This window comes from Merops nubicus, unplaced genomic scaffold (assembly GCF_000691845.1).
Source record: "Merops nubicus isolate BGI_N331 unplaced genomic scaffold, ASM69184v1 scaffold23608, whole genome shotgun sequence".
Taxonomy (NCBI): domain Eukaryota; kingdom Metazoa; phylum Chordata; class Aves; order Coraciiformes; family Meropidae; genus Merops; species Merops nubicus.
Genome location: NW_008625432.1, coordinates 1,262 through 24,033, shown reverse-complemented (window position 1 = coordinate 24,033; position 22,772 = coordinate 1,262). Strand labels below are relative to the sequence as shown.

Below are 22,772 nucleotides of genomic sequence, written 5' to 3'. Positions count from 1 at the left end.
ACTTGAGAGAGAGTGTAGATGTTTTGGAAACAGAAGGTTGTGTGAATACCTCCACAGAGTGAAACTGAAGTGTAGTTTTGTGTCCTCAGGATGAGTTTTACCATTTTTCTGTTGAGAGCCAGAGTTTCATGAAGAAGCCACTGAAATAAATCCTAGCTTTCTGGGTATGTTTCCATGATGCCACTTATTTTATTCCCCATTTTTGCCTTCAATGTAAACTTGCTTTGCAATACCTGAAACTTCTGTGTGTGTGCTTACACATACATGTGTTTGTGACTTGAAGGGTGTCATTTTTAACTAAGTGCACTGTTACTGTAAACCTGTGCAGCTTATTTTCATAGCTTAGGGCACCAGAAGAGGTTTTAAAAGAGTTTATGCTATCTTAAAATTCTCCCAACCATATGAACTAGCAGTGTGGCCTGGATGGGATCATACCCTGTGCAGCCTCTTTAACCTAGTTTGTCCTGGAGACCTGGGAGAGGTCTGATTGATGGGTAGATTCCTACTGCCAGGCTGCTTATGGTTTTTCTCTGTAGTGAGAGATTCTCCTGTGAGAGGTGGACCTTGGGCTGGCCCGTTTGGAAGTCCCCAAGTGTCTCCAATCCTGCACAGATTGGGGCACCCCAGAGATGGGACATCTGCCAGTCCCAGCGTGCTGAGCTCACCTCTGGGCTGAAGTGCAGATCCTTTTTCACTGCTGCTGCTTCAGTTCCTCCTTTTATTAGATCACATGATTATATCACTGCCATTTGATAGTGCTGAATGGTTGCATCTGGTTTTGTTCTTGTAGAAAAAATACCTTTTTCTTTATTTGGCAGATATTTGGCTTGTAAGCTCATGAAGGTGACCATTGTTTGCCTCACCTGTAACTGTGTGCTAACTGTCATTCTTTTAACTTCTTTCCTCTGTGGACTTCTGTTTGTGCTGCAGCTGGATGGAGTTCATACGTTGCCATGAGTGACTGCTGCTTTTGTGTACTTCCCTAGCTGCCAAAGCCACCAGGAGCTGGTGATGGAGGCTTTGCTGGAAGGAATGCAAAGAAGTGGGCAGGGGAGGTATGTATGAAAGAGTATACACCAGTTACTCAAAGCCATTGAAGTATTAACCTTCCCTCTTACTCAGTCAGATCCTCTGGTATCAGACAAAGCTTCCCTTCCCTCAATAAGGGCTGTGGAGTTTGTCCACAAATACAGTGTTCAGTGACCTTCAGCTGAAGCATAATCACTGGCTGAGCTGGCTTTGCAATAATCCCCTCTCAGATATTATAGTATGAATTGTTAGAAATTTGGGTTTACATCTTCCTGAAAGCCTTACCTCTTTTCTGTTGTCCTTGTAGTAAACTCTTCTCACCATCTAACATCAGGAGTGTTAATAATTAAAGGTGTGAATAAGTTGTTGTTGTTGCAAGGTTAATGAGATGTGACTTTATTGAAAACAACTGATTATTTCCTGCTCATCTTGAAACTGCAGAGTCTCATTCACCTCTGAAGAATCCTTAGGGCTTGTCTTAGGTGAAAGAAAGACTTTTGGATCCCTGAGAGAGAGACTACAGTGCCAATAATGGGGGAAAAAAATGTTTGATGTGTTAAATGAACGTGAAGCAAAAGCCACTGATGCCATTTTCCTAATAATTTTTGAGAATGTGCCTGAAGTTTCCTGATGCCTCATCTTCTGCAGAGAACTGGTTGCAGAAATAAAGTTTAGGTTTAGCTTTATATTAGCAGAGGCTGTTGACAAAAATCTTCTTGTAATAGCTGCTAATTTTTAGTTAACTTGCAGGACAGGGTGAACTTGAAATTTAACCAATTTTGACTCTTTTAAGAAGTATTTTTTGCCCCATAGAAAAACTACCAGGTTGTGAAGTGTGTATATACCCTGAGAGCAGAGAGGAATTTCAATCCCTTAACCTATTGATTTCCATTTCTTTTCAGTCCTTGCTGTTTGACAGGCAAATTAAAGGGGTAAAGATCATCACAGAGTTCACTGCCCTCTAGGGCTGTGTCTTGCAAGCCTTAATATTGTCCCTAGCTTAGCAGGCCGTGAAGTTTTAGAGGAATTAGCTGAATTGGCTTCAGTAATTACTGCAGCAAATTAGGAATTGCAGTGTGGCTGGGGAGCGTGCTCTCCCCAGTGGATTGGGAATGTTTTATTCTTCATTAACATGTTGTCATCCAGCCCCCTCTGCCTAGGGCTTTGTTGACATCTGTGATAAACTTCTGTTTCCAGGAGCTGATAGCCTGGCTTTAAGATTTCTCTGGTGACTGAAACTTGGTATAAAATGCCTCTGCCTGGAGAGCAATTAAGGCAAATACAAAATATGGATAAAACATGCCACGGTTTGTTTAGATCATGCACAGTGCTGAGACAAAGGGATGAATGTTTATAAGTGCTCTAACCCCCTCCCTTTAAAGTGTGTAGGTCACTTGCTCTCACTGGGTTTTCACAAGGTTTCTTTGTTGGTCATTGCCCAATTTAAATCTCTCCCCAGTGATAGGAACATACCACCAGTGAGAGAATGGGATGAGTGTGTAAGTATTGAGTCTGTTTCTCTGCAAACTGATTTGCAGAGAGTTCAAAGCACTGCATGAGCAGAGTGGGTCCCTTGGTGCAAGTCAGTTTGCTCTGCTGGCTTGCTTGGTTTTGGACACTGGAGCTGTGTTGGTAACTTGGAGTTCTTTCCCTTCCAGTGGTGGGTTCTTGACTTCCTGTGAGGCTGAGCTGCAGGAGCTGATGAAGCAGATTGACATCATGGTGGCTCACAAGAAATCTGAGTGGGAAGGACAGACACAGGCTTTGGAAGCTTGCCTGAGTGTTCGAGAGCAGGAACTTTCCTCTGCCAAGGCTGCTCTGCAGGAGAAGTATGAGGAGGTACCTCCAGTTCCTACTGGTTTGTGATGGGTGTCAACCTGTGTGTTTCACATGTTACAATGCCCTGTAAAGACTGAACTTGACTTTCAGAGTTTGACTTTGCATGGATGTGTGTTTCAGGTACTGTTTCATCACTTTGGGTTGGTTGGGTCTAAGCCAAAACAGGAGGTTAACTCTAGCAGATAGCTGTGCAAAGTGAAACAGGAGCCTGGTTCATGGCTGGAAATTAGGAACAATTTACAAAGGAGCCTGTTGGACCAAGGTGGCTGATTCCTAATTCCATCAAAGTCAAGTGATCAACTCCCTAAAGGCTGGTGGAAGTCCACACAGAGTTGCTAGAGAGAACCCAGGGACACTGAATCTGGCTACAAGAATAATCAACAGCCCAGCAACCTGCAGAGAAAACATTTGATGGTGTGAACTACACCAAGATGTTCTCCAAGGGCTCTTTTATGCAGCTCAGGTTTTGCAGCCTTTAATTAAAGGCCTGCTGGAAGTGTAAAAAAAATGTATTGTTGGAGAAGCATCAGGAAGTGAAGTCTGTGCATGTAGGATGTTGTCAAGGTTTAGAGATGTGGACTATAAACTTGTGCAAAAGAACTGATGTATCTTTTCTTGGATCAGAGGGATCCATCAGGAGGTTGAGTGGCTGTATCTTAAGATGTAGCCACACTGACATGTTCTGAAAGTGTCTGAAGTTTGTCCTTACAGTTTATAGCTGCTGTGTCCTGTCTTTCAGCAGACTTTGCTACAGATTGTGTTCTGGCAGCTCACTGATCAGGTTGCTTTGACTTCTTCAGCCAAAAGCCAGCTGATAACTGCAGAAGCAGTTTGGGTACCTGTACAACTGCATGACATCCTCAAAATTATACAAGTACTGCTGTAGTTATTAGTAATTTGGTGTGGAATTCAGTAAAATTAAGAAATAGAGAGGTTGTAGCATCAGTGGGTTAAGAACTCTGTCATTTAATATAATTTCAGTAGGATAAGGTGGTTCTAAGGGTCCACAGGGCAGCTTTTGGATTTAATGTCTTTGTTACAGAGTTACTAAACCTGGAGTCATGCCACAGGATTTTCATCTGCAAGAATTGTGATTTTTATCATTGTTATTATCAATTGTGTTTCCTGAAGACACGTTTCAGATATTTCCTACCACCAAAAGCAAACATTGATTTAAAAGCTGAACTATAAAGTGTGGTTACTGTCAGTACTGGAATGTTTTTATGCTTTTGGTTTACTCATATGGATTTTCTGTGGTGATTTATTTTAATTGTAATTTGCTGGCTTTCTGTCCTTTGGAGCTGCAGTTAGAAAAGTGGCCACTCTGGGTTATGAATGGGAAAAAGATGGAGGTGAAAAAACAAAACAAAATGAAACCAACCAAACAAAAAATGCCAAAAATGAGTCACAGGAGGAGGTGAATCAATGTAAGGGAAGTCTTTCCCATGAGTTTCAAAGCCTTATTTCTTTCTTTGTCCCTCTCATCTCCATGTGTTACTTGGAATCTCTGCCTCACCTGAGTGTAGGAAGGTGACACGACCATCTTTGCTCTTGGTAGATAGCTTGAAATCATAGTGCATGTTATGAAAATTTTGATGAAAATACCATGGAGAAATAGCCTTTCAACACAAGTTCAAACTCTCAGCTTCATCCCCCCAAATGAAAGCCAGAAACTGCCTCAAAAGACCAGAGCAGAAACAATTCTGGCCTACCAAAGATTGAGGCGTGGAGTTCATCTGACTCATAGTGAGTGACCCCATTGAAATGTGCAGTTGTTAAGAGGATTAGAATCTTTTAAAGGTCATTTACCACTTCTGCTGTAATGTATGCATATGAAATGAAAACTAATTGTAGTATGTAATGACAATGAAGTCCATCTCTATTGTTTCAATTTGCTTTTTGACTCTTCATTCAGGTTGCCGCGTTGCGTCGCCAGGTCGAGGAGGTGGAAGAGGCCAAACAGGACATGGTTAAAGAATATGAACAACAGCTGAAGAAATTTCAAGAGGAGGTGAGCTGCAAAAAGAGAAGATTGGATTTTAGTTCCCAGTTGATCTGATAGGATCAGATAAGTGAATATCTGATCTGTCCAATCTGATAGGTGCATTTGTGTCATTGCTTTTAAGTGCCACGGCTTTAAAACTTCCCATTCTTTTAATGTTTATGTCCTTACAAAGAAGAGCAAAGGAATATTTTTATGCTTCATCAGGCCTGTGTTTTGCACTTTGGAGGAACTTGGTGATGAACAGAAAACTGTTGAGTAGATGTGTAGTAGCTATACTGTCACAGTTTTCATGTGCTAAGACATCTGTAGAAGTTGACTGCAGAAATGTCCTGCTTGCTTGTCCTCATCACCATAGTGCTTATTCTGAAGTTGCCATGGGTACAGGCAGCACCAGTTTGCTCTTTCAGCATTTCCTGAAATTAAAAAAGGGGGGGGTGGTGTAGCTGGCCCAGACTGTATGAGATCAAGAAATGGGAATGCTGTGTTGTCTCTCTTTGCCTCTGTTGACTCTGATGTTGCTGGTAAGAATTTTGTTCTCTTGAGTCATATTAGACTTAAGACTTGTAATAAAAACTAAATATACTTAGAAAACATATTTTTAAAAGCATTTAATAGCTTTCATCTCAAGCTTCTTACCAGAAGGTAGTCCATGTGGAATGTCCTGCAGATAGTACAACAACATTCCATCTTTATGCTTGAAGTCTGTGTGTCTCCACTTGCTTGCCAGTGGCAGTGGGTTAAATGGCATGGACAGCTAGTAGAGCATTGACCTGATAGTCCACTGTAAACTATTAAAGTGAATTTAATTTAGTAGTCTCTACTTTGACAACAGAAGGCATCTGTCCTCATTTAAAACACTTTACTATCCCCTATGACTAACAGTCTTCATTCACTAGATGTTCCCACTGGAATTGTGGCTGAGCTGCAAAGCAAAGCTGAGGTGGGTTGGCAGATCTGCCTGAATTGCTAAAATACAGTGTGTGTGTGTGTGTGTTGTGGCCAAAATGGCAATGTGCTGGTATTTCACCCACGCAGCAGAAATGTAGGTGATGTTAAGCTCCAGTATTCCTCAGCCATCTGCTCTTAGTGTGGTTTGGGGATATTCTTTGTGTGTTGGTTTACCACCAGTGCCAGTAAAATCACAGGTATGGTGTCTAACTCACTGAGGCTGTTGAAAGAATAAAGCTGTATTTGTAATCTCCTCATGTCTGTTAATGCTCAGCCTGTACCTCTGCCTGTTCCCACTGAACAGGCCTAAGTACTTTGCTGACTCAAAGCTCTGGAGAACCTTTTGTGACCAGTGGTCTTAATTCAGGCTTTTTTTTTCCTTCTCACAGCCCTGCTCATTCCTGTGCTTATCTTTCTCCATCACCAAAATGGGCATGATGACTTCTCAAATTCATCTGGCCGCTTGGAAACTTTTTATTTAACAGTTGAGTGGAGGGGAGCTCATCAGATGAAAAATTCTGTTTGAGCTGCAGGTGATTATTTGCACAGAGGGTCACTGAAATGTCAGGAGTTTTTTTTTTTCCTCATTCATGCTTCTGATAGGACTTCAGCATTCTAGCAGGAGGCGTAGGAGTGATATTTTCTGTTGGCATTCTCCACTCATTGTGAAATACACAGTGTATCTCAGCAGAAAATGACAGATGAAGTAGTGTGGATATTAAGTATAATGGCAATTCTGGAATCTTCCTTCTCCCACTAGGCAGAACAGTCGTGGTGGGACACAGGTCTCATCAGAGCTGCTGGTGTCACAACTTCCATGGCATCTTCCTACTCTTGTACAACTGGGTGTATTTTGCAGTCCTGTTGGTATAACAACCTCATTGCACAAATAAAAGTCTTGGCTTGCATGCTGTGTGGCCTTGATGAGGGGAATGGTTTGTGTGAAGCCATTTTGTGTGCCTGCTTTCAAAGCACTGTTTAATTCTCACCTCTTGGGACCTTGAACAAAGTTGCCTCTTTCACTGTATTCCTTGCAGTTGTCCAGGCTGAGGAGGAGCTATGAGAAGCTGCAGAAGAAACAGCTAAAAGAAGCTAGAGGAGAAGGAAACAAGAGGCCAGGGGAGGACCAGTTGGAAATGAGCCGACTGACCAGGAAGCTGGAGGTAGGCAGTGGAAAAGCAAGTGCTAACCAGAGTGGGCATGCAGGAACTGACCTTCTGGGCTTCACTGGTGACTGAGTACTCAACCAGGAGGTGAACTATGAATCCTGCTTAAAAATTACTCCCCATCTACACTCCAGGTGTAGCTCTTCTCAAACTGCTTGTATAACAAAGGCAGTTTCCTACACTGGGGCCTCATGAGTACACAGGATAGATGATGCTGCTGTTCTTAGACTAAATAAAAGGAAGAAAGTGCTGGAAGACTGTTTAATTCTGTGAATGGAATGAGTTTCAGTGTGCTGAGGTTGTCACCTCACTTCTTGGAGGAGGAGGAGAGAGCTACATGTCAAACTTCTCATCTTTTAATCTTTCTGCCACGCTGAGCTCAACCACACTCAATTTTCTTCTCCTCCACCCTGCAGATGTGGCTAACAAACACATCTGACTGATGCAGTGTCCCATTTCTGGAGTGGAGATGAACGTCAAAATTCTGTAGCTCATACTTGTCATCTTGGTGATTTCCATAGCAGCATGTTTTGGAAGCTCAAGGCAGTCTGAATTGTTAAAAGCTCTGACAGCAAATCTATGAAACTAGCCATGAATCTGTTAGCACTTAGCATCTGTAAACAGCAGTCATTGACACTGATGTTTTAACTCAGGAGGGAAAGAAATACAGCAAGCACAGTGTGTGAGGGGTTTTATACTGCTGAGCTGCTGCATCAAATGACTGCCTAATGGTTCCCCTGCTGTGGGGAAAGGTGCATGAGGCTATGGTGGAGAGAGAAAGCCAAGATGGATAGGAGCTAGAGGAGGGGGGAGGCTTCTTGTCAGCTGCCTGGACAGTGCAGCTCTGAGCCCCCCCTGCTGTTCCTGCAGGAGTTTCGTCAGAAATCACTTGACTGGGAGAAGCAGCGTGTGCTCTACCAGCAGCATGTGGCAGCACTGGAAGCTCAGAGGAAGACTCTGGCTGAGCAGTCTGAACTCATTCAGGTACAATTAATACAGGCTGGAAGTTTGGTTTGGTTTGTGGCAGCAGGTGGGAGTGCAGGGAGTTGGGGGGGTAAGAGGGGGAGACTAATGAAATCTCTCAGGCTTGAATCCAGATTAGATTGTCATTGAAATGACTTTTAATGCCCCCGTGGAATGAGGTTTGCTTGGATGGTTGCTGCATGGAAAAAAAGATCTGGAGTCTGTCAATAGAGGTTAGATAAACCCTGTGCAGCTCTCCCTGATACCCCTCCAATTAGTGGGGAAGAGAGTAGGATGAAGCTTTCCCTAGGAGGCAGAGACCACAGCATATGACACTTGAAAATAGCTGTTACATCATGCAGTCTGGTTCAAAGCTGTGTACCTGCCAATAGCTAAATGTGGGTCCAGCTTAGAGGATGAGGTTGGAAAACAGTCTTCCCCTACAACAGATATTGCTGCAAAGGACTGAGTTAACATCAGTCTTCAGCCCCACCCTCCCTCCCCCTCTTTTTGGGTTTTTTTAAAGTGTCTTAAAGGCAAGAAGTAGTAGGGCTGTTGTTCCTGGACATCTAATTTTTCAGTGAGCTGGTGGTGCTGCAGCAGAGCAAGATGAATTGACCTAGAGCACAGCTGTGAAGTCACACTGACACAATCACAGCAGACACTGATAAGAAGCTCTTGCTGGGGGCTTTCCACTTAATGGGCTCCTGAGTTGCTCTTGAGTGGAAGCTCCTGCAAGGAGAAAGTTTGTGATGACAGGATTGAAGTTGACTCTGACAGGGGCTTTGTGAGAGGTTGACACGAGTAGATCTACAAATGCAGAGAGAGTGGTTGAGCAGAAGGTCTTGCTGCTCTGGCTTTGTATCATTGATAGCTCAATTGTCTGAGAGCAGATGTGTCCTTGGAGTGCAGGCTGGTTATTCTGGGGCACAGAGGAACTCTTCTTGCTGTGCAGCAGAAAAAAAAAGGTATCTGGGTAGCTTTTCCTAGGCAGTGTAGCTGACTGAGGTGCTGAGGAACAGACAGTCTGGCTCCTCAATTTCTTTGAAAAGCCCAGCATGAAAGTGCTCAATTTTTACCTTGGATGTTTCAATGCATTTTGTGTGCCTGGCTGTTTTTCTGGCCCAAGGTCGAGCTGAGATCTGGGACTAGGTACATCCCCTTTGGCTTCTTTCAGCTGACTTTCCCTCCTGCCTTCCAGTGCAGCTTAGGGAGGCTTGGTGTTCCACCTCCCTGTGGCACCTGCAGCCTTTAACAGGGGAAACTTGGAATTCTCTGCTGTCCTCCATGGCCTGTGGCTGGAAAGGAGAGAGAGCTTACATTCTTTCTTAATGCAGAAATAAATATCCAGGTAGCCTAGCACACTGGTTTCTTGGGTGAGAAAGGCTGTACTTTAGTCTCTTGCCTCTCCTGATTACGTTTTCTATCAGGACTATTCAGATAATGAAAAGGCTGTAATCAAAATTACACCATAGCCTTCCAAACTCAGAGTTCCTGGAGTGCTCTCAGTTGTGAGGCATTGTGTGGCAGGCAGCAAATCGTGGCATGTGGGGATTCTGAAGCTGGCAGGAATTACTACTCTTAGAAACTGGGTGTGAAAGACTACTCAAATATTTTGTTTCAGCTTTTAAAAAGATGGTAAGATCCTATACAAAAGGGAATATAAGAAGTGAATATTCTTAGAAGCTTATGTGAGGGCTGGCTTGTTAAATTTCACCAGCTAGCTACGTGGAAAGAAATGCCATGAAATAAAGAATTGTGCCTATAAATAATAGAGCAAGCATTGTTTGTTAGGCATATGTTCCTTATAAACTTTTTTTGTCTGCCATTAAAACAATGAAACATTCAAAGTGAGCATTCTCACAAGCTGTCAGAACCAGATATTTACTGCATAAAGCAAAAAAATAATTGACTGTTACACCCAGGTCTGTTTTTCATCTGTTTGGTGGTTATGGTTTGGGTTTTTTTTTCATTGTGCACCAAGAGGAGCTCTCTGTCCTGGGGTGGAGTTGATGATTGGGTGATCTCTAGCTTGTGTGGGGTGTCTGCTAACCTCCTCACAGGCTGCTGGCTCTCCTGGTCTAGCTTTAGCTTAATGAACAAACAATAGGAGGCAGCTTTCTTCTTAGTTCATACTCAGACAACTGGAGTGATTTGAGATTCTCTTTTCCCAGATTCCATTTCAGCCCCTTTTGGAATCAGAGGGACAACCCCAACCCCTCCTTTTTTTTAATTTTTTTCCCTTCAGATGTTTTACCTGGAATAACACTTTTCCTAGTTCCCTGGAAGGTAGTGCTGCTCACTTGGAGAACGTGGCTTGTTGCACAAAGGGCTCTGTAGTTGTTTTGGGTGCAGTTTTGATGCCCTTTGGTTGTTCTGTCATTTAGCTTTAACACAAGCAGTTGCTGTTGGCAGACTCAGCTGGCCAGTCGGAAGCAGATTCTGGAGTCAGTGGAGCTGGCCAGCAGATCAGAAATCCAGCACTTCACCAGCAAGCTGGAGAGGGCCAATGATGCTCTCTGTGCCAAGGAGCTGGAGCTGGAGAGGCTCAACATGAGGGTGGATGACCTGACTGAAAGCAATCGGATGATTCTAGAAGATCAGCAAAGAGCTGAGGAAGAATTAAGACAATGCAAGAAGATGTTAGAGGTGAGTGAAGGAGCTGACAGGGGACTGAGTGTGAAGCAGTGCTTGTGAGCAGCAGCAGGATGGCTCTTCATCCCAGAGCTCCTGTCTCTTTTCTAGAGCCTTTGTGAAGTTCCTGATTGGCCTCAAAGCTGCCTTTGTAGCCATGTGGTGCTCTGCAGTGTTTCCAGGGGTTCTTTAAAAATTCAATCAACATCTCATCCCATTGCAGCCAACTGATTTGGTCCATCTGGCAACAGTCATCCCCCCTCTGTCCCATGCAGGTGCTACAGGATGAGAAGATGGAGCTTAGAGCCACCTTGCAATCTCAAGAAGATTTCATTGACAGCTCCAAGCTGCACCAGGATCAGTTACAGAAAGAGCTGAGCAGGGCTACTGAAACTCTTAGAACAAAAGAACTCCTCATCAGGTAGCATCTGGGCCTCACTTGTACCTGGGCTCTTAAATGCAGATCTGTATTCCAGGTTCTCCCACTGGCTGATGTGTAGAATGGTGCACTGTAGTTTCTCACAAGTGCTGTGCTTGCACTGCTTTTGAAATCAGCTGATGCTCAGTGAAAGTGTGGAATCAGCTTTCTGCTCAGCTAGGTTTCTAGAGGCAGCACAAGGCTTTTGAGAATTTTTTTTACCCTCAGGCATTTTCAGTCAAGTGCTGGAGGCTCTTCAGGATTTAATAATGTGCTTGTTAACGTGGGAGAAAGTTCTCACTGATTTAATGATGTCAGTTTAGGGTCTTGGCAAGGTAACTACATATGTGACAAAACCATCTTGGCCTTCCCCTTCTGCACTGGCAACCTGCAGAAGCTGTAGGGTTCTGGTGGCCACCTCAGGAGGTTTTGACACATGTCACTCAACAGCCAGGCTGCTCCTTGTGAGCTGGGTGTCTGCTAATGACAGGACTAGTCACCTCCTGTTGGCTTTCACATAATTCTCAGAGAATTCCAAGAAAATGGTGGCTCTGTTCCCTCTGTTGGTGAGCTTGGGCACCCTGGTTCTGTGCTGAGATTGAAGTTCACCTTTCTGCTCAGGGCCTTGGAGGAACGCTTGCAAGAGAGGCAGCTGTCTTCTCCAGGGCTGGAGCTGGAGCCCCTGCTGCTGCAGCTGGATGTTGCCCAGAAGAAGGAACAGCACTTACAGTCAGAGGTGACTCATCTGGAGAACAGGTAGCTGACTGCTTGCCTCCCCTGGCTGTGCAATGAAATTTGGGTAATAATATAATCCCTGATGTATTCATCGACCTCACCAGTCCCACTGATTTTTGTAGGCTTGTTTTAAATACCACAGGGCTGAAGAAATCAAATGCTATTCATTTGGCAGGTTAATAGTGAGAGTGTTTTGCTAATTGGCTGCTTTTCACTGCACTCTGTGGGTGTTTTCAGTGTTTCAGCTGGCTTAGCCTTAGCACCTTCATTTGTAATAGGTTAAGGAGTCTTTGTTAGTCACCTGCTAAGAACTACATCTAGACCTTCTTGTGAAATCAGAGTTATAAGCAAGTCTTCCTCTCCCAGTTTGTGGTTTTCAGTTTGCATGGGAAGTTTGTAATCTCAAAGATGGTAAAGAAACAAACAAGAAGCAGCTCTTATCTGTTAGATCAGCTTCCTGATCTCTTTAGAAATGATTTTGGTCAACAAAACCCAAGGATTGGTAAGGAACTTGTAGGGTAAGAGTCAGGTTGCTGTTATGGTGGAGACAGGAGACTGCTTGGAAGATCAAAGTTTCTCTGCCCATGTCCTTCTCCAGGGGGTGTTCTAATGTGTAGTTTTTACATTTGGCACCCAGCCTGGTGTCTTCAGATGCAAGGTGTGCCCAGCTGAGTGAAGAGCTGGATGAGAGGATCAAAGAGCTGCAGTCCATGGAAGAGCAGTGTGCTAAGTCAAAGGCAGAGGTCAAGAAGGTAACGTGGCTTTGTTCCTGGAGGGTGGGAGGACACTTGTGGAATCAGCTTTCCCATCTCTGTCACAGTTAGCCAAGCTCCAGGTGGGAGCTGTGTGGAGGCAGAGGGTGAGGAGCAGAGCTGACAGAGGAGGGCCTGAGAGGATAGGGCTGCAGGTTTCTGTGCATGGCTGTGTGGCTTATTTCCAGCATCTCTTAGGCCCACCCCACATCATGCAGGACTTCTCTGCAGTGTGGATACTTGAATTAGTGCTGGAGGGACAAACAGACAAAGAATTGAAGTCCTGGATTCCAGAGCTGAAGCCAAACACTGGCTCCCAGCAAGACAAACAGCAGGGAGGGAATGAGTTTTGCTGTAATATATACTAATATGTCCTGTAATATATCCTAGCACACTTGAGACAGGGCTTCAAAAGTCTCCTAGGCCACATGTGAATAAGGGAGTTTGTTTCAGGCTTGATACCTACACATGACCTCTGGGGTTGGGAGAAATGGAGCAGCTCATCTGCCACAGGGACCTCACCCTAGTGCTCTAACCCTCCTAAAGGCTTGGCTTTCAGTAGTGGTGTAGATCAGTTGGTGTGAGAGCTTTCTCTGGAGCCTGCTTAGAGTAGAAGCCTTGCTGGATTTGAGTGAACAACCTCACTTCTGTGAAAATCTTTCATCCTTATTTTGGATGTACAGAGGTGCTGATCTTGCCAGAGATGGGTGGTTGGTTACACATTTAAACAGCCACACAATAAATGAATCTCCTACGAGCTGCTGGGGAGGAAAGAGAGAGATTTATTGTGGTTGTTTCTATTTTATATACTTGGGAGGCATTGAGGTGACATGGAGATAAATCACCCTGTGTATAGTATTTACATGGCTAGGCAGGGATCATCTGGTTCAATTTGCTGAAATGCTTGTAATTCTCAGAAAAATCCTGGAGGTTTGGGTCATTAATATTTCTGGCTAATGAAATGGAATACTAGGGAAGAAATTATCACAAGTTGTTGTTCTCTTATGTCACTGAATAAATATATGGTGTGCCTACCAGAGTACTGTATGCAGTGCAGATCTGCCATCTCAGAAAGGATGGAATAAAGCAAGATAAGGTACAGAAAAAGATGACCAAAAGGATGAAGTGGTTTTTTTTATACAAGGAACAGCTGAATGGAATAGGACTTATCAAACTGGAAGAGAGATAAATGAGATTGAAGATACTAAAAATAAAATCATGCCTGTCACGTGGAAACTAAATAGGGAATGATTATTCTCTCATAATGCAGGGACTAGTGGTCATCAAATGGAGTTAGAAAACAAAGAGGGATATTTTTACCCTCTGCATAGCTGCCCTGTGGAAGTTGGCCATGGGTAGCTTTAGTTGCTACAAGCTAATATCAATTCAAAAGGCTTAGGACAAATTAATGGAAGGAAAGTCTGGCTGGAGCTATTTAAAGATGCCATCTCTGCCTCAGGAAGGTGGAGTGGCAAAGGGCAAAGTTAGATTATGAAAGTGTTACCCAGTGATGGCAGACCCTTGGGAATCTGTTGCTGGTGGAATGGTGAGCTGAAGAGACTCTGATCTGATCAGTTCTGGGGCTTCTCAAGTACTCCTGGTGCCTTGTCCCAGCTGGCAGTTTATGCTGTGGGGAAGGATTGGCATGAGGTGGTTCAGTCACAAAGGACAGGGCTTGTTCCATACAGCTTTTTGTTTTCCAGCTCTTAGATTTCATGTTACCATGTACAATACTTTTTCTGTTCAACACCTTTTAAAAGCCTGTGGGTGGTGTGTGCATATCTTCCCCCAGCTGAAAGAGCAGCTCTCTCAAGCTGAACAGATTCACAGCAGTGAGCTAGAAGGGATGAAAAGGGAAATCTCCAGGTTGACACAAGAGCTCCACCAGAGGGACATCACAATTGCCTCTGCAAGTGGCTCCACATCAGACCTAGAACAACGGCTGAGAGCAGAGATTGAAAGAGCAGAGAGGAAAGCAGTGGAGCACAGGGTAAAAAAAAAAAGGCAGAGAACTCTTAATGCTGTCTCTTTGAGGGATCTGGAGGCTTGGAATACCATCCTAGTTCTCAGCTATGCTAATAGTTTCCTTCTCTCTTCAGCCTTTGATTAAACTTTGAGACCCTTCTGATGAAATCTGCTGATTGATGGTGTTCTCTGTGTCTGTCTTCCTCCTTTTCAAAGCACTATCTGACAGTCCTGCAAGTTCTCTGAGATCACTCCTCCTAACTAGGCTTGGATGATGACATCTTTAAAAACTAAAGAGCTGTGCATGGTTATTTGTATGGTCTTCTCTATGGGGTCTCTGCAGAACTAACAGCCCCAAACTTGGACTTGTGCTTGAATTGAGGGTAGAAATGCCTGTAGGATGTTGGGGGCTTGTGTTGTGCTCTCTTTTTTTCCTGAGCTCACTGTTTACCTCTGTCTCCTCAGGTAATTCTGGTCCAGCTGGAAACTTTGAGGCTGGAAAATCGTCATCTCTCAGAGATGCTGGGAAGAACAGAGTGTGGGGTGCTAGAGGTAGGCACTGGGGGACCAGGGTGGGAAGGGGCTTGTGTTGTGTGTGCCCTACCTGGGAGCAGTAACAGTCTATGCCCAGGCCTCTCAGAGCACTTGCTAGAGTTCAGTGAACTTAAAACCCAAGCAGAAAGGGGCAGTTTGTGAGGAAATAAGGCACAGAAATCCTGGGCATCAGGGGGTGGTGAGGGGAACTTCAGAAGCAGAACCAGCATCTCAGTTTCTTCTCCATGGGCTCTGGACCCATGTTTTTTTAGTACATTTGTTACCTTTTCATTTTATGTCAGTTTGATTCTAAATGTGTAAAGTCCTTTTGGCCTGTCTCAGAGCTGCAACTTCTCTGGGTGAGAGCATGTTCCTCTCCTGCCAGGATGGGCTCCTGCTGAGGTGTGGCACTCTTGAGGCTAGGTGAGGCCACCTCATCCAGGGAGGAGGAGGAGATCCTGCATGGAGGAGGTGCAGCCAGGAATAACCCCTTGGAGGTGGTTCATTTTAGTGCCTGTGTGAAGGGAGAAATGACCAGTGTGCAGGTTCTGTCTCACACAAACCAGAGTGGGCCCCTCACAGGGGGCAAGGACTGGGATCAGGCAGCTGAAAACCTAATGGGAATCTATCATCAGAGCTTTTATCCTGTCAGATCTGTGGGAAGGAAATACTCAGCTCTTAATATTAGTTTAGGGTGTTTGTCAAATGTGCCAAATTCTGGGGAAAGTGTTGAACAGAAGCTGGTGAGACTGAGAAAAAGCAAAGCTTTCTGGAAGGCTAATTTGAGACTGAAATGACCTAAGGTCCATAACTTTCTGCTTCAAGGGCCTGGTGGGCTTTTACCTGCCTGACTTACCAAAAACTTGATAGCAAAGTGCAAAGCAAAAAATCTATTTACAAAAATAAAAGCACCCCACAGCCCCATGGCTCAGGAAATATGAGTCTGGGCCAAGTTCTTCTAATGCATGTCTCAAAAGTCCTTAGATACAGCAGCAATGAGGATGAATAAACCATCTAAATTTAATAGAAAGTGGGACTGTCAAAGGAGTAGAAACAATAGAAATTCTATCCACTCAGCCTAATAAGGAGAAGATGGGTACAGCAAGTTGTGCAGTTTCAGAAACAACCAAAAAATAACTCACTTTTACCAGTGGAAGTGTCTGAAGGGTTGTGGGTCATCCCAGGTAGGCTCAGCCTTTCATGGTTAGTGCCATGGGCCTTTGCTAAATGGAGTGAGGGGGGTCTAGAAGAGTTCCTGCAAACAGCTCTGCTGGTAGAGCACGTGGAAGGTCATTTCTCACCCAGAGTGGTTCTTTCTCACCCACAGCAGAGCCCCTGGGGCATGTGTTTCTTCACAACCCTTAGGAAGCACCTGGCAGGGCCTGATTCTCTGATACCTTGAGACAGTTTATGGGGGTGCCACGTGAGTGTTCCCAGCTCAGGGGCTTGCATCTTGGCTAAGTGAGGGAATTCTGGGATGTACAGCTGGGGGAGAGCTCTGCTACACATATGCTTCTATGATGACACAGTAAGACACACATGATTGATTTGCTCTTATGAAAGAATGGAGAATTTTGGCAGTAAAAACTGAGATAGAGGCTGTACCATAAGGAATCACTCACTGCCCTTTGCTCTGGGTTTGTGCTGTCTTGCAAGCCAGAATCTTTGACTTCAGCCCTTCTGTATCTATTAGGGAAAAGATGCCACTGTAAGAGCACTCAATGAAGACTATGCTGTTGAAATAAATAGATTAAAATCTGAGAACCAGCAGCTGCAACAGGATCTTGCAGAGGCCAGAGCAAAACTGGAACTCAGGCAGCAGGTCTGCCAGGATGGGCATGAGGGCACTGCTCAGCAGATGCAAGGTGAAGAGCCTGAGGCTAGAGATGGGCAGTACAGGTGAGTGCTGCATGACCCCAAGGATGCTGCTTCCTTATCATGAAGCAAAACAAAAGGTGTGGGGATGTGTGGGGTTTTTGTAGAGTCATAGAATGATAAAGGTTGGAAAAGTCTTCTGAGATCACCAAGTCCAACCATCAACCCAACACTACCATGACCACTAAACCATGTCCCCAAGGGCCATGTCCACACTTTTTTTGAACCCCTCCAGGGATGGGGACTCCACAACCACCCTGTGCAGCCTGTTCCAGTGCCCAGGGACTCTTTCAGTGAAGAAATTCTTCCTAATATCCAAGCTAAACCTCCTGTGGTGCAACTTCAGCCCATTTCCTCTCATCCTGTTTCTAGTTACTTGGGAGAAGAGACCAACCCCCACCTCACTCCAACCTCCTTTCAGGGAGTTGGAGAGAGCAATAAGGTCTCCCCTTAGCTTCACCTAGACTAAATAATCCCACTTCCCTCAGATGCTTCTCATATAAGCCATGTTCCCCAGACCTCTCACCAGCTTTGTTGCCCTTCTCTAGACCCATTCCAGACCCTCAATATCTTTCTTATCCCCAAAACTGGACTCACAGTGTGGTCTCACCAGTGCTGAGCCCAGAGGAACCATCACCCCCCTCCTCCTGCTGCTCACACCCTTTCTGATCCAGCCCTTGGCTTTCTTGGCCAGCTGGGCACACTGCTGGCTCGTGGGCAGCAATGCCCCCAGGTCCCTCTCCTCCAGGTGCCAGCAGGGTGGAACTCCCTGCAGCACATCTCCCTGGGCTCAGCCAGCCAGGCACTTTTTAGGCCAGGCCAGAGCTCATCTGGCTCAGCCCCCAGCTGCCAGATTCCAAGCAGGCAGCACCCACAGCCCCTCCTCCCCTAGGTGGATCAGCTGGGCAGAGAAGGAGATCAGGTTAGTGAAGCAGGACCTGTCTTTTGTGGACCCATGCTGGCTGGGCCTGACCCCCTGGCTGTCCTGAATGTGCTGCATGAGTGCACTCAAGAGGAACCATTCCATACTTTTCCTTGGTACTGAGGTCAGGCTGACAGGCCTGTAGTTCCCCACATCCTCCTTGTAGATGGGCATCACACTGGGAGGCCTCCAGTCCATGTCCTGAGTCCCAGCAGAAGCTCCCTGTTCAGCCAGGCTGGTGTCTTCCCCAGCAGTTTGTCTTATGACACATGGGGACAGCCTGCTCCTGCACCTCCAAGACCACCTCCTTGAAAGATGTCCAGCCTTCCTGGACCCCTTTGCCCCTCAGGGCTGTCTCCCAAGGGTGTAATCTGTAACAGACTCCCAAGAGGATATCTGCCTTGTTGGCTTTCTCCTTCATCCTTACCCCTCAGCACTTTGACCTTATCATCACAGCCATCCTAAACAGTCTGTGCCATACAGAGCCAGCCCCCACCTCTCCTTCCCTTTAAAGACATGCTTTATCTAAAGCATCTATCTCCAGCAAGCAGTAGGTACAAGAGGACATGGACTGCTTGGCAATCTGCTTTAGTGTGCCACTAAAAAAAAGTGTGACACTTTTTAATCCCAGCTGGTTTGTGTTCTGCAAAGCCAGCTAGAGATTGAGTGACTTTTGACCACCCTTGCCCCTTTCTTTGGTTGAGAAGCAGCTCTGTGCTCTTTCTGCTGAAGAGATTAGATTTTCCCCAGGAGGCTCTGCTCCTTTGCAGTACTAGGATGTGCAGACTGTGGGTTTTGGTATCTACAATACCAGCAGAGTGAGAGAGAATTCCCTAGAGACTGGATGTGCACCTGGGAGTCTGTGGAAACAAGAGGCAGTTTGGATTGCCAGGGTTGTGAGTGATCTGTGTGTTCACTCTTCCCTCTGCACAAATTTTTGCTGACATTCAGCTGCTAAGAAGCAAATTGTCAAACTGTTAAAAGTGTTCAAACCTGCCTTCCAGGACAACTCAGGAAACACAGCACAAACATGATGAAGAAGCAGAAGGAATACATCAGAAGCCTGATGGGACTGTTCAGCATCACCAAGGGGAGTCCCAGAGGTGGGAGGGGGCAGAAACAGGATCTGTGACCCCCAAAATGGGTGAGCTACCCACCCAACCCAGCAGGAGGAACTGCATGGAGTCACTGGCTTTGGGCACCTCGCTGGGGACAGATTCTTTGCTCCATGTGCTGGATGGAAGCAAGGATTTTGTAGATGAAGAGTCTACAGAGTGCATCTCAAACCATCAGAGAGAATCTGTGCCTTTGGTAAGCACTTTTACAGAAGCTCATTGCTATTCAACAGCTGAGGTTATAGCTGGCTTCTCATCTGGCAAAAGGAGACAGAATGTATGATCTGGCTGCATGGTGTGTGTGAGCAGAATTTCTGTGTAAGCAGGATTTCCTACAGCAAATGGGAAACAGGGAGGAGGTGAAACCCCTGCTGAATGGTTAGTGCTTGGACAGTGGAAGCCAGGTGGTTCTTCTTCAGAGCTCTCTGGGGAAGGACTTGGAGTGTGGCATAATTGCTGTGCTACCTCCAGAAGCTGGTGGTTCTCTCTCTACTGGTGCTGTGCCCCACCTGGGTCAGACAGGGCTGCAGTAGTTCAGGGAGGGCAGAAACTTGAGGACTGGTCCTTGCTCCAGATGTGTTGCCCCCAGAAGTTCTCACAGTATTTTCTCTTCTGATGTGTGTTGCTAGCTGTGACAAGAGCTACTTCCATTTTGAAAAGAGGCAGAAGCTTCTGAGGTTTGTAGATCTTGACAAGGTTTCCTACCAAGAATAGGTCTTGATTGTTTCAAAACTCAAGTAGCTCGTGGGCATGTCCAGGAAACAAACGTTAGGACCTTAGGGAACTGTAATATCCTAAATGGAAACTCTTCAGTTTGCAGGATTGGAACTGAAGTGCCAACAGTTCCACTTCAGGGTCTGAGAAGCTCTAGGGTTCAATAGTTAGCAGCAGAGTGTGCTGCTTTTGGTTCTGAGAGGTGGAAGTAAAGTTTCTAAGGAAATAGTTCTGGTTTTGACTGGGGCTCCCTGCTCATGGTCAGGCTCCAGTGTCTTTAAATCAGCCCCTTTAACATTAAGAGAGGAGAGTGCTCATGAGTAGTGGGGTGAGGGAGGTTTGCTTGTTATCTGCAGCCTTTTTTTGCTTCCCTTTGTTCCTGGCTGTTGCTAAAAGACCAGAAAACCAGGAGACTCAAGGATTTAGAAATAACCAGTTCTGTGCTCTTGCCAAGACTGAGCCAGGTTTTCAGTAATGGGAAGCAGCCCCTTAGTAACTTTATTCACCTTCCAGCCCATGAGCAAGCAGCTTTTCTTTGTCAAATCATAAATTAAGCCTAGTTGACCATGTTATTTTTGTAAATCAAGAACTTGTGGGCGTGTGGTGTTAGGAATAGTTCTTGACTGTAAAGAATCTGAGCTGGTGTTCAGTGAACTGTGATGGGAGTTTGGTCGAATTCCTCTGTGGGATTGTTCCAGGAACCCATTATTTCAGGGAAGAAGAGGGGATATATGAAAAAAAAAGCAAAGATGTCCCCACTGCTGGTCTAATTTGGCAGTTCTTGCCCTTTCTGGGACCCATAGAAATCTAAGGTGATTCTGCCCACTGAGATTTTTATGAAGACAAGGAGCAAGGTGCAGATGTCAAACGTGAGGCTGCACTGACACGCTCAGTGTTGAGTGACAGGGGTGACAAACCCCTTGGTATTTTCTGGTGACCTCCTCTGGAGTTACTCTCTGAGGGCACAGCCCAGTCCCCTCTCATTGTTTGAAGTGGAGGGGCTGGTAATGGAGGTGAAACTCCAGCTCCTCTGAGTAAACAGTCAATTCCTGTTGATACCTCAGGGGTCAGGGTTCCATCTGTGAAGTACAACAGTTATGGAGGCACATGGAGAGCTTGTTTCTGTTCAGCTCTGCCTCCCCTCCAGCTTAGAGAGGGGAGCTGCTGGAATGGAAGAGTTTGTATGCTGAGGCACTGACTGACACCAAAAATGACCACAAGAGCCCTTCAGAAGCATATGTGGTTGTGTGGCTTAGCAGATCAGTTCTGTTTCTGGACAAAACTTGGAGTGGAAGAACACTTGATATCCTTTTCTTTCCTTTTAGTGCCTCCTGCCTAGAGCTTCAGCTGGATCAGTAGCTGCAAGATACCTGGAAGAGGAGGAACCAAGATTCCAGCGCATCGTGGAGCGACTAAATGCTTACACTGAGGAACTGATCAAAGACACTGAACAGACAGTGCAACGATTTGGGCACCAGGAGTGATGGTTCTTCCTCAATTTGAGTGCTGGTTTACTTCCCTGGGTCCAAACTGTGACTGGGGAAGTAAAAACCAGTTTGGAGCTGGAGTGAGATCAGCAGGATGGATATTGAAGAAAGGAAATTCCTCCCTTAACATGTTTGATCTGATGAGGGATGTTACACCACAAACACTTTAGTCAGCTTGCTGTAGGTCAGAAAGTTGCATCAGAGGTATGTGTTTGTACTCTCACAGAAATGAGAAGCAAACCATTTGCTAATTTTAATGTATTTTAAGTATATTTTATACATATAAAAGCACTGAAATAAAACAGAATGGAAAACCACCTCTTTTCTTGTTCATACAAAGTAAATTTCTTGTAGCCTTCTCATCAGGAATTTTGGTCAATGCCTTTCCCATCCTTTCTGTCCCAGAGTAGGGAACAAGGAAGCTAATTCCTCTTTCCTTTAGGCTAACCTGTATTTTCTCCAGTTCATTCCCCCTTGGTGGAATTTCTTCATATTCCCTGGTTCTTGCAACAGGAGTTTGCCCTTTACTGTTTGTATAGCATCTGATGTCTTTTTCTTGCCTTTCATGTTGCTTGAAGTGCTGCAAAATAGCTGAGGAATGAATGGCTGAATTCTGATTGTGGTCACAGCTCTTACAAAAGAAAGGAGAGTAGTTGGAATTGGAAATAAAATGGATGGAAGGAGAACCCACAGCAAGTGAGATTCATCTGTGCAGCAGAGGTCATTGCAGCTGCTGTGTAAGTTGGTATCAACCTGTTTGAATCCAGGCAGCTCAGACACTGTCCAGTCAAGCTGAACTGCTGCATTAAAACCTGTGACCTCTTTTGAGCAATATGTTCAGCCCTGCCTTAAGGAAAGGGATTTGTTAATGAGTGAACAAAACTTGTTCCCTACAGATGTGCCTTTCTGCAGGTTTTGTGTGGCTGAGCCTTCACAAGCTTTGTACAGGCAAACCAAGGGACAGAGACATCCCTTGTCCATGTCTGGAAGTTTCCTGTTCCTTTCCTTCAGCTTCAGCTTGTCTTGGAGCAGCTTAATGCTGTCAAGAAACAGGCATTGGAAAGCAACATGTGGATGCAAAACTCAACCATGGGGTAAGGCAGATGAGTTCAGCAAAGGTGATGCCTGTCTGCAGACTGGGGCCTCTGTCATGCCATAAAATGGGACTGCACTGGGTCAAGCAATTCTGCATTGCTTCCAAAGCATTTGAACCAGCCAATCCTTTCATTTTAGCTTCCTTCTGGAGTACTTTGGACAAGGATAATGAATCCATTCTGGATTCTCTTTGTGTACAGTCTTTGCAATGAGGTTTTGGAGCTGCCCACAGCTGGGGTTGAACTGTGGTCCTGCTTTTTTCACTGGCCTCAGTCCCTGTTGGGAGCTCCCCACAGAGAAGCTTTTTTGGAGCATGCACCTATCCAGATCTCCAGTAAGGACTTGTTGGTCCTGAAGCATTTTGAAGAAAACTGAACAACCCAATGAAACAAACTGTTGTTTCCTCTTTGCAGGTGAACTTACAGATCCACCCTGTGGTGTGCCAGAACTCTCTGGGATTCCTTGGGGAATTCCTTCAGTGGGGACAGAGATATAATTTTTAAAATGATACCTTACAAACTGTAGTATATTTCCTGAAGGTTTGTTAAGTAAGTTGCATCACACACACTGTTTTGA

General features: G+C 45.2%; 1 protein-coding gene across 1 annotated transcript; it reads left to right on the top strand.

The window, feature by feature from the left end:
• The first annotated feature begins 1,011 nt into the window (after nucleotides 1-1,011).
• On the top strand, nucleotides 1,012-21,098 carry CEP63 (centrosomal protein 63kDa). Its single transcript, XM_008945684.1, has 14 exons — nucleotides 1,012-1,055; nucleotides 2,688-2,868; nucleotides 4,784-4,879; nucleotides 6,859-6,984; nucleotides 7,858-7,971; nucleotides 10,366-10,599; nucleotides 10,860-11,005; nucleotides 11,624-11,758; nucleotides 12,375-12,489; nucleotides 14,282-14,479; nucleotides 14,920-15,006; nucleotides 16,682-16,887; nucleotides 18,790-19,096; nucleotides 20,940-21,098. The coding sequence occupies exons 1-14, from the start codon at nucleotides 1,012-1,014 to the stop codon at nucleotides 21,096-21,098; spliced, it is 2,148 nt and encodes a 715-aa protein (XP_008943932.1).
• The last annotated feature ends 1,674 nt before the right edge of the window (nucleotides 21,099-22,772 follow it).

What these genes read in the sequence shown, in the direction of transcription:
- CEP63 (XM_008945684.1), top strand. Translation starts at nt 1,012, where the DNA reads ATGGAGGCTTTGCTGGAAGGAATGCAAAGAAGTGGGCAGGGGAG. An exon ending in CAAAGAAGTGGGCAGGGGAG is followed by an intron (nt 1,056 to 2,687) that starts GTATGTATGAAA and finishes TTTCCCTTCCAG; the next exon opens with TGGTGGGTTCTTGACTTCCT. An exon ending in GACTGACCAGGAAGCTGGAG is followed by an intron (nt 6,985 to 7,857) that starts GTAGGCAGTGGA and finishes CTGTTCCTGCAG; the next exon opens with GAGTTTCGTCAGAAATCACT.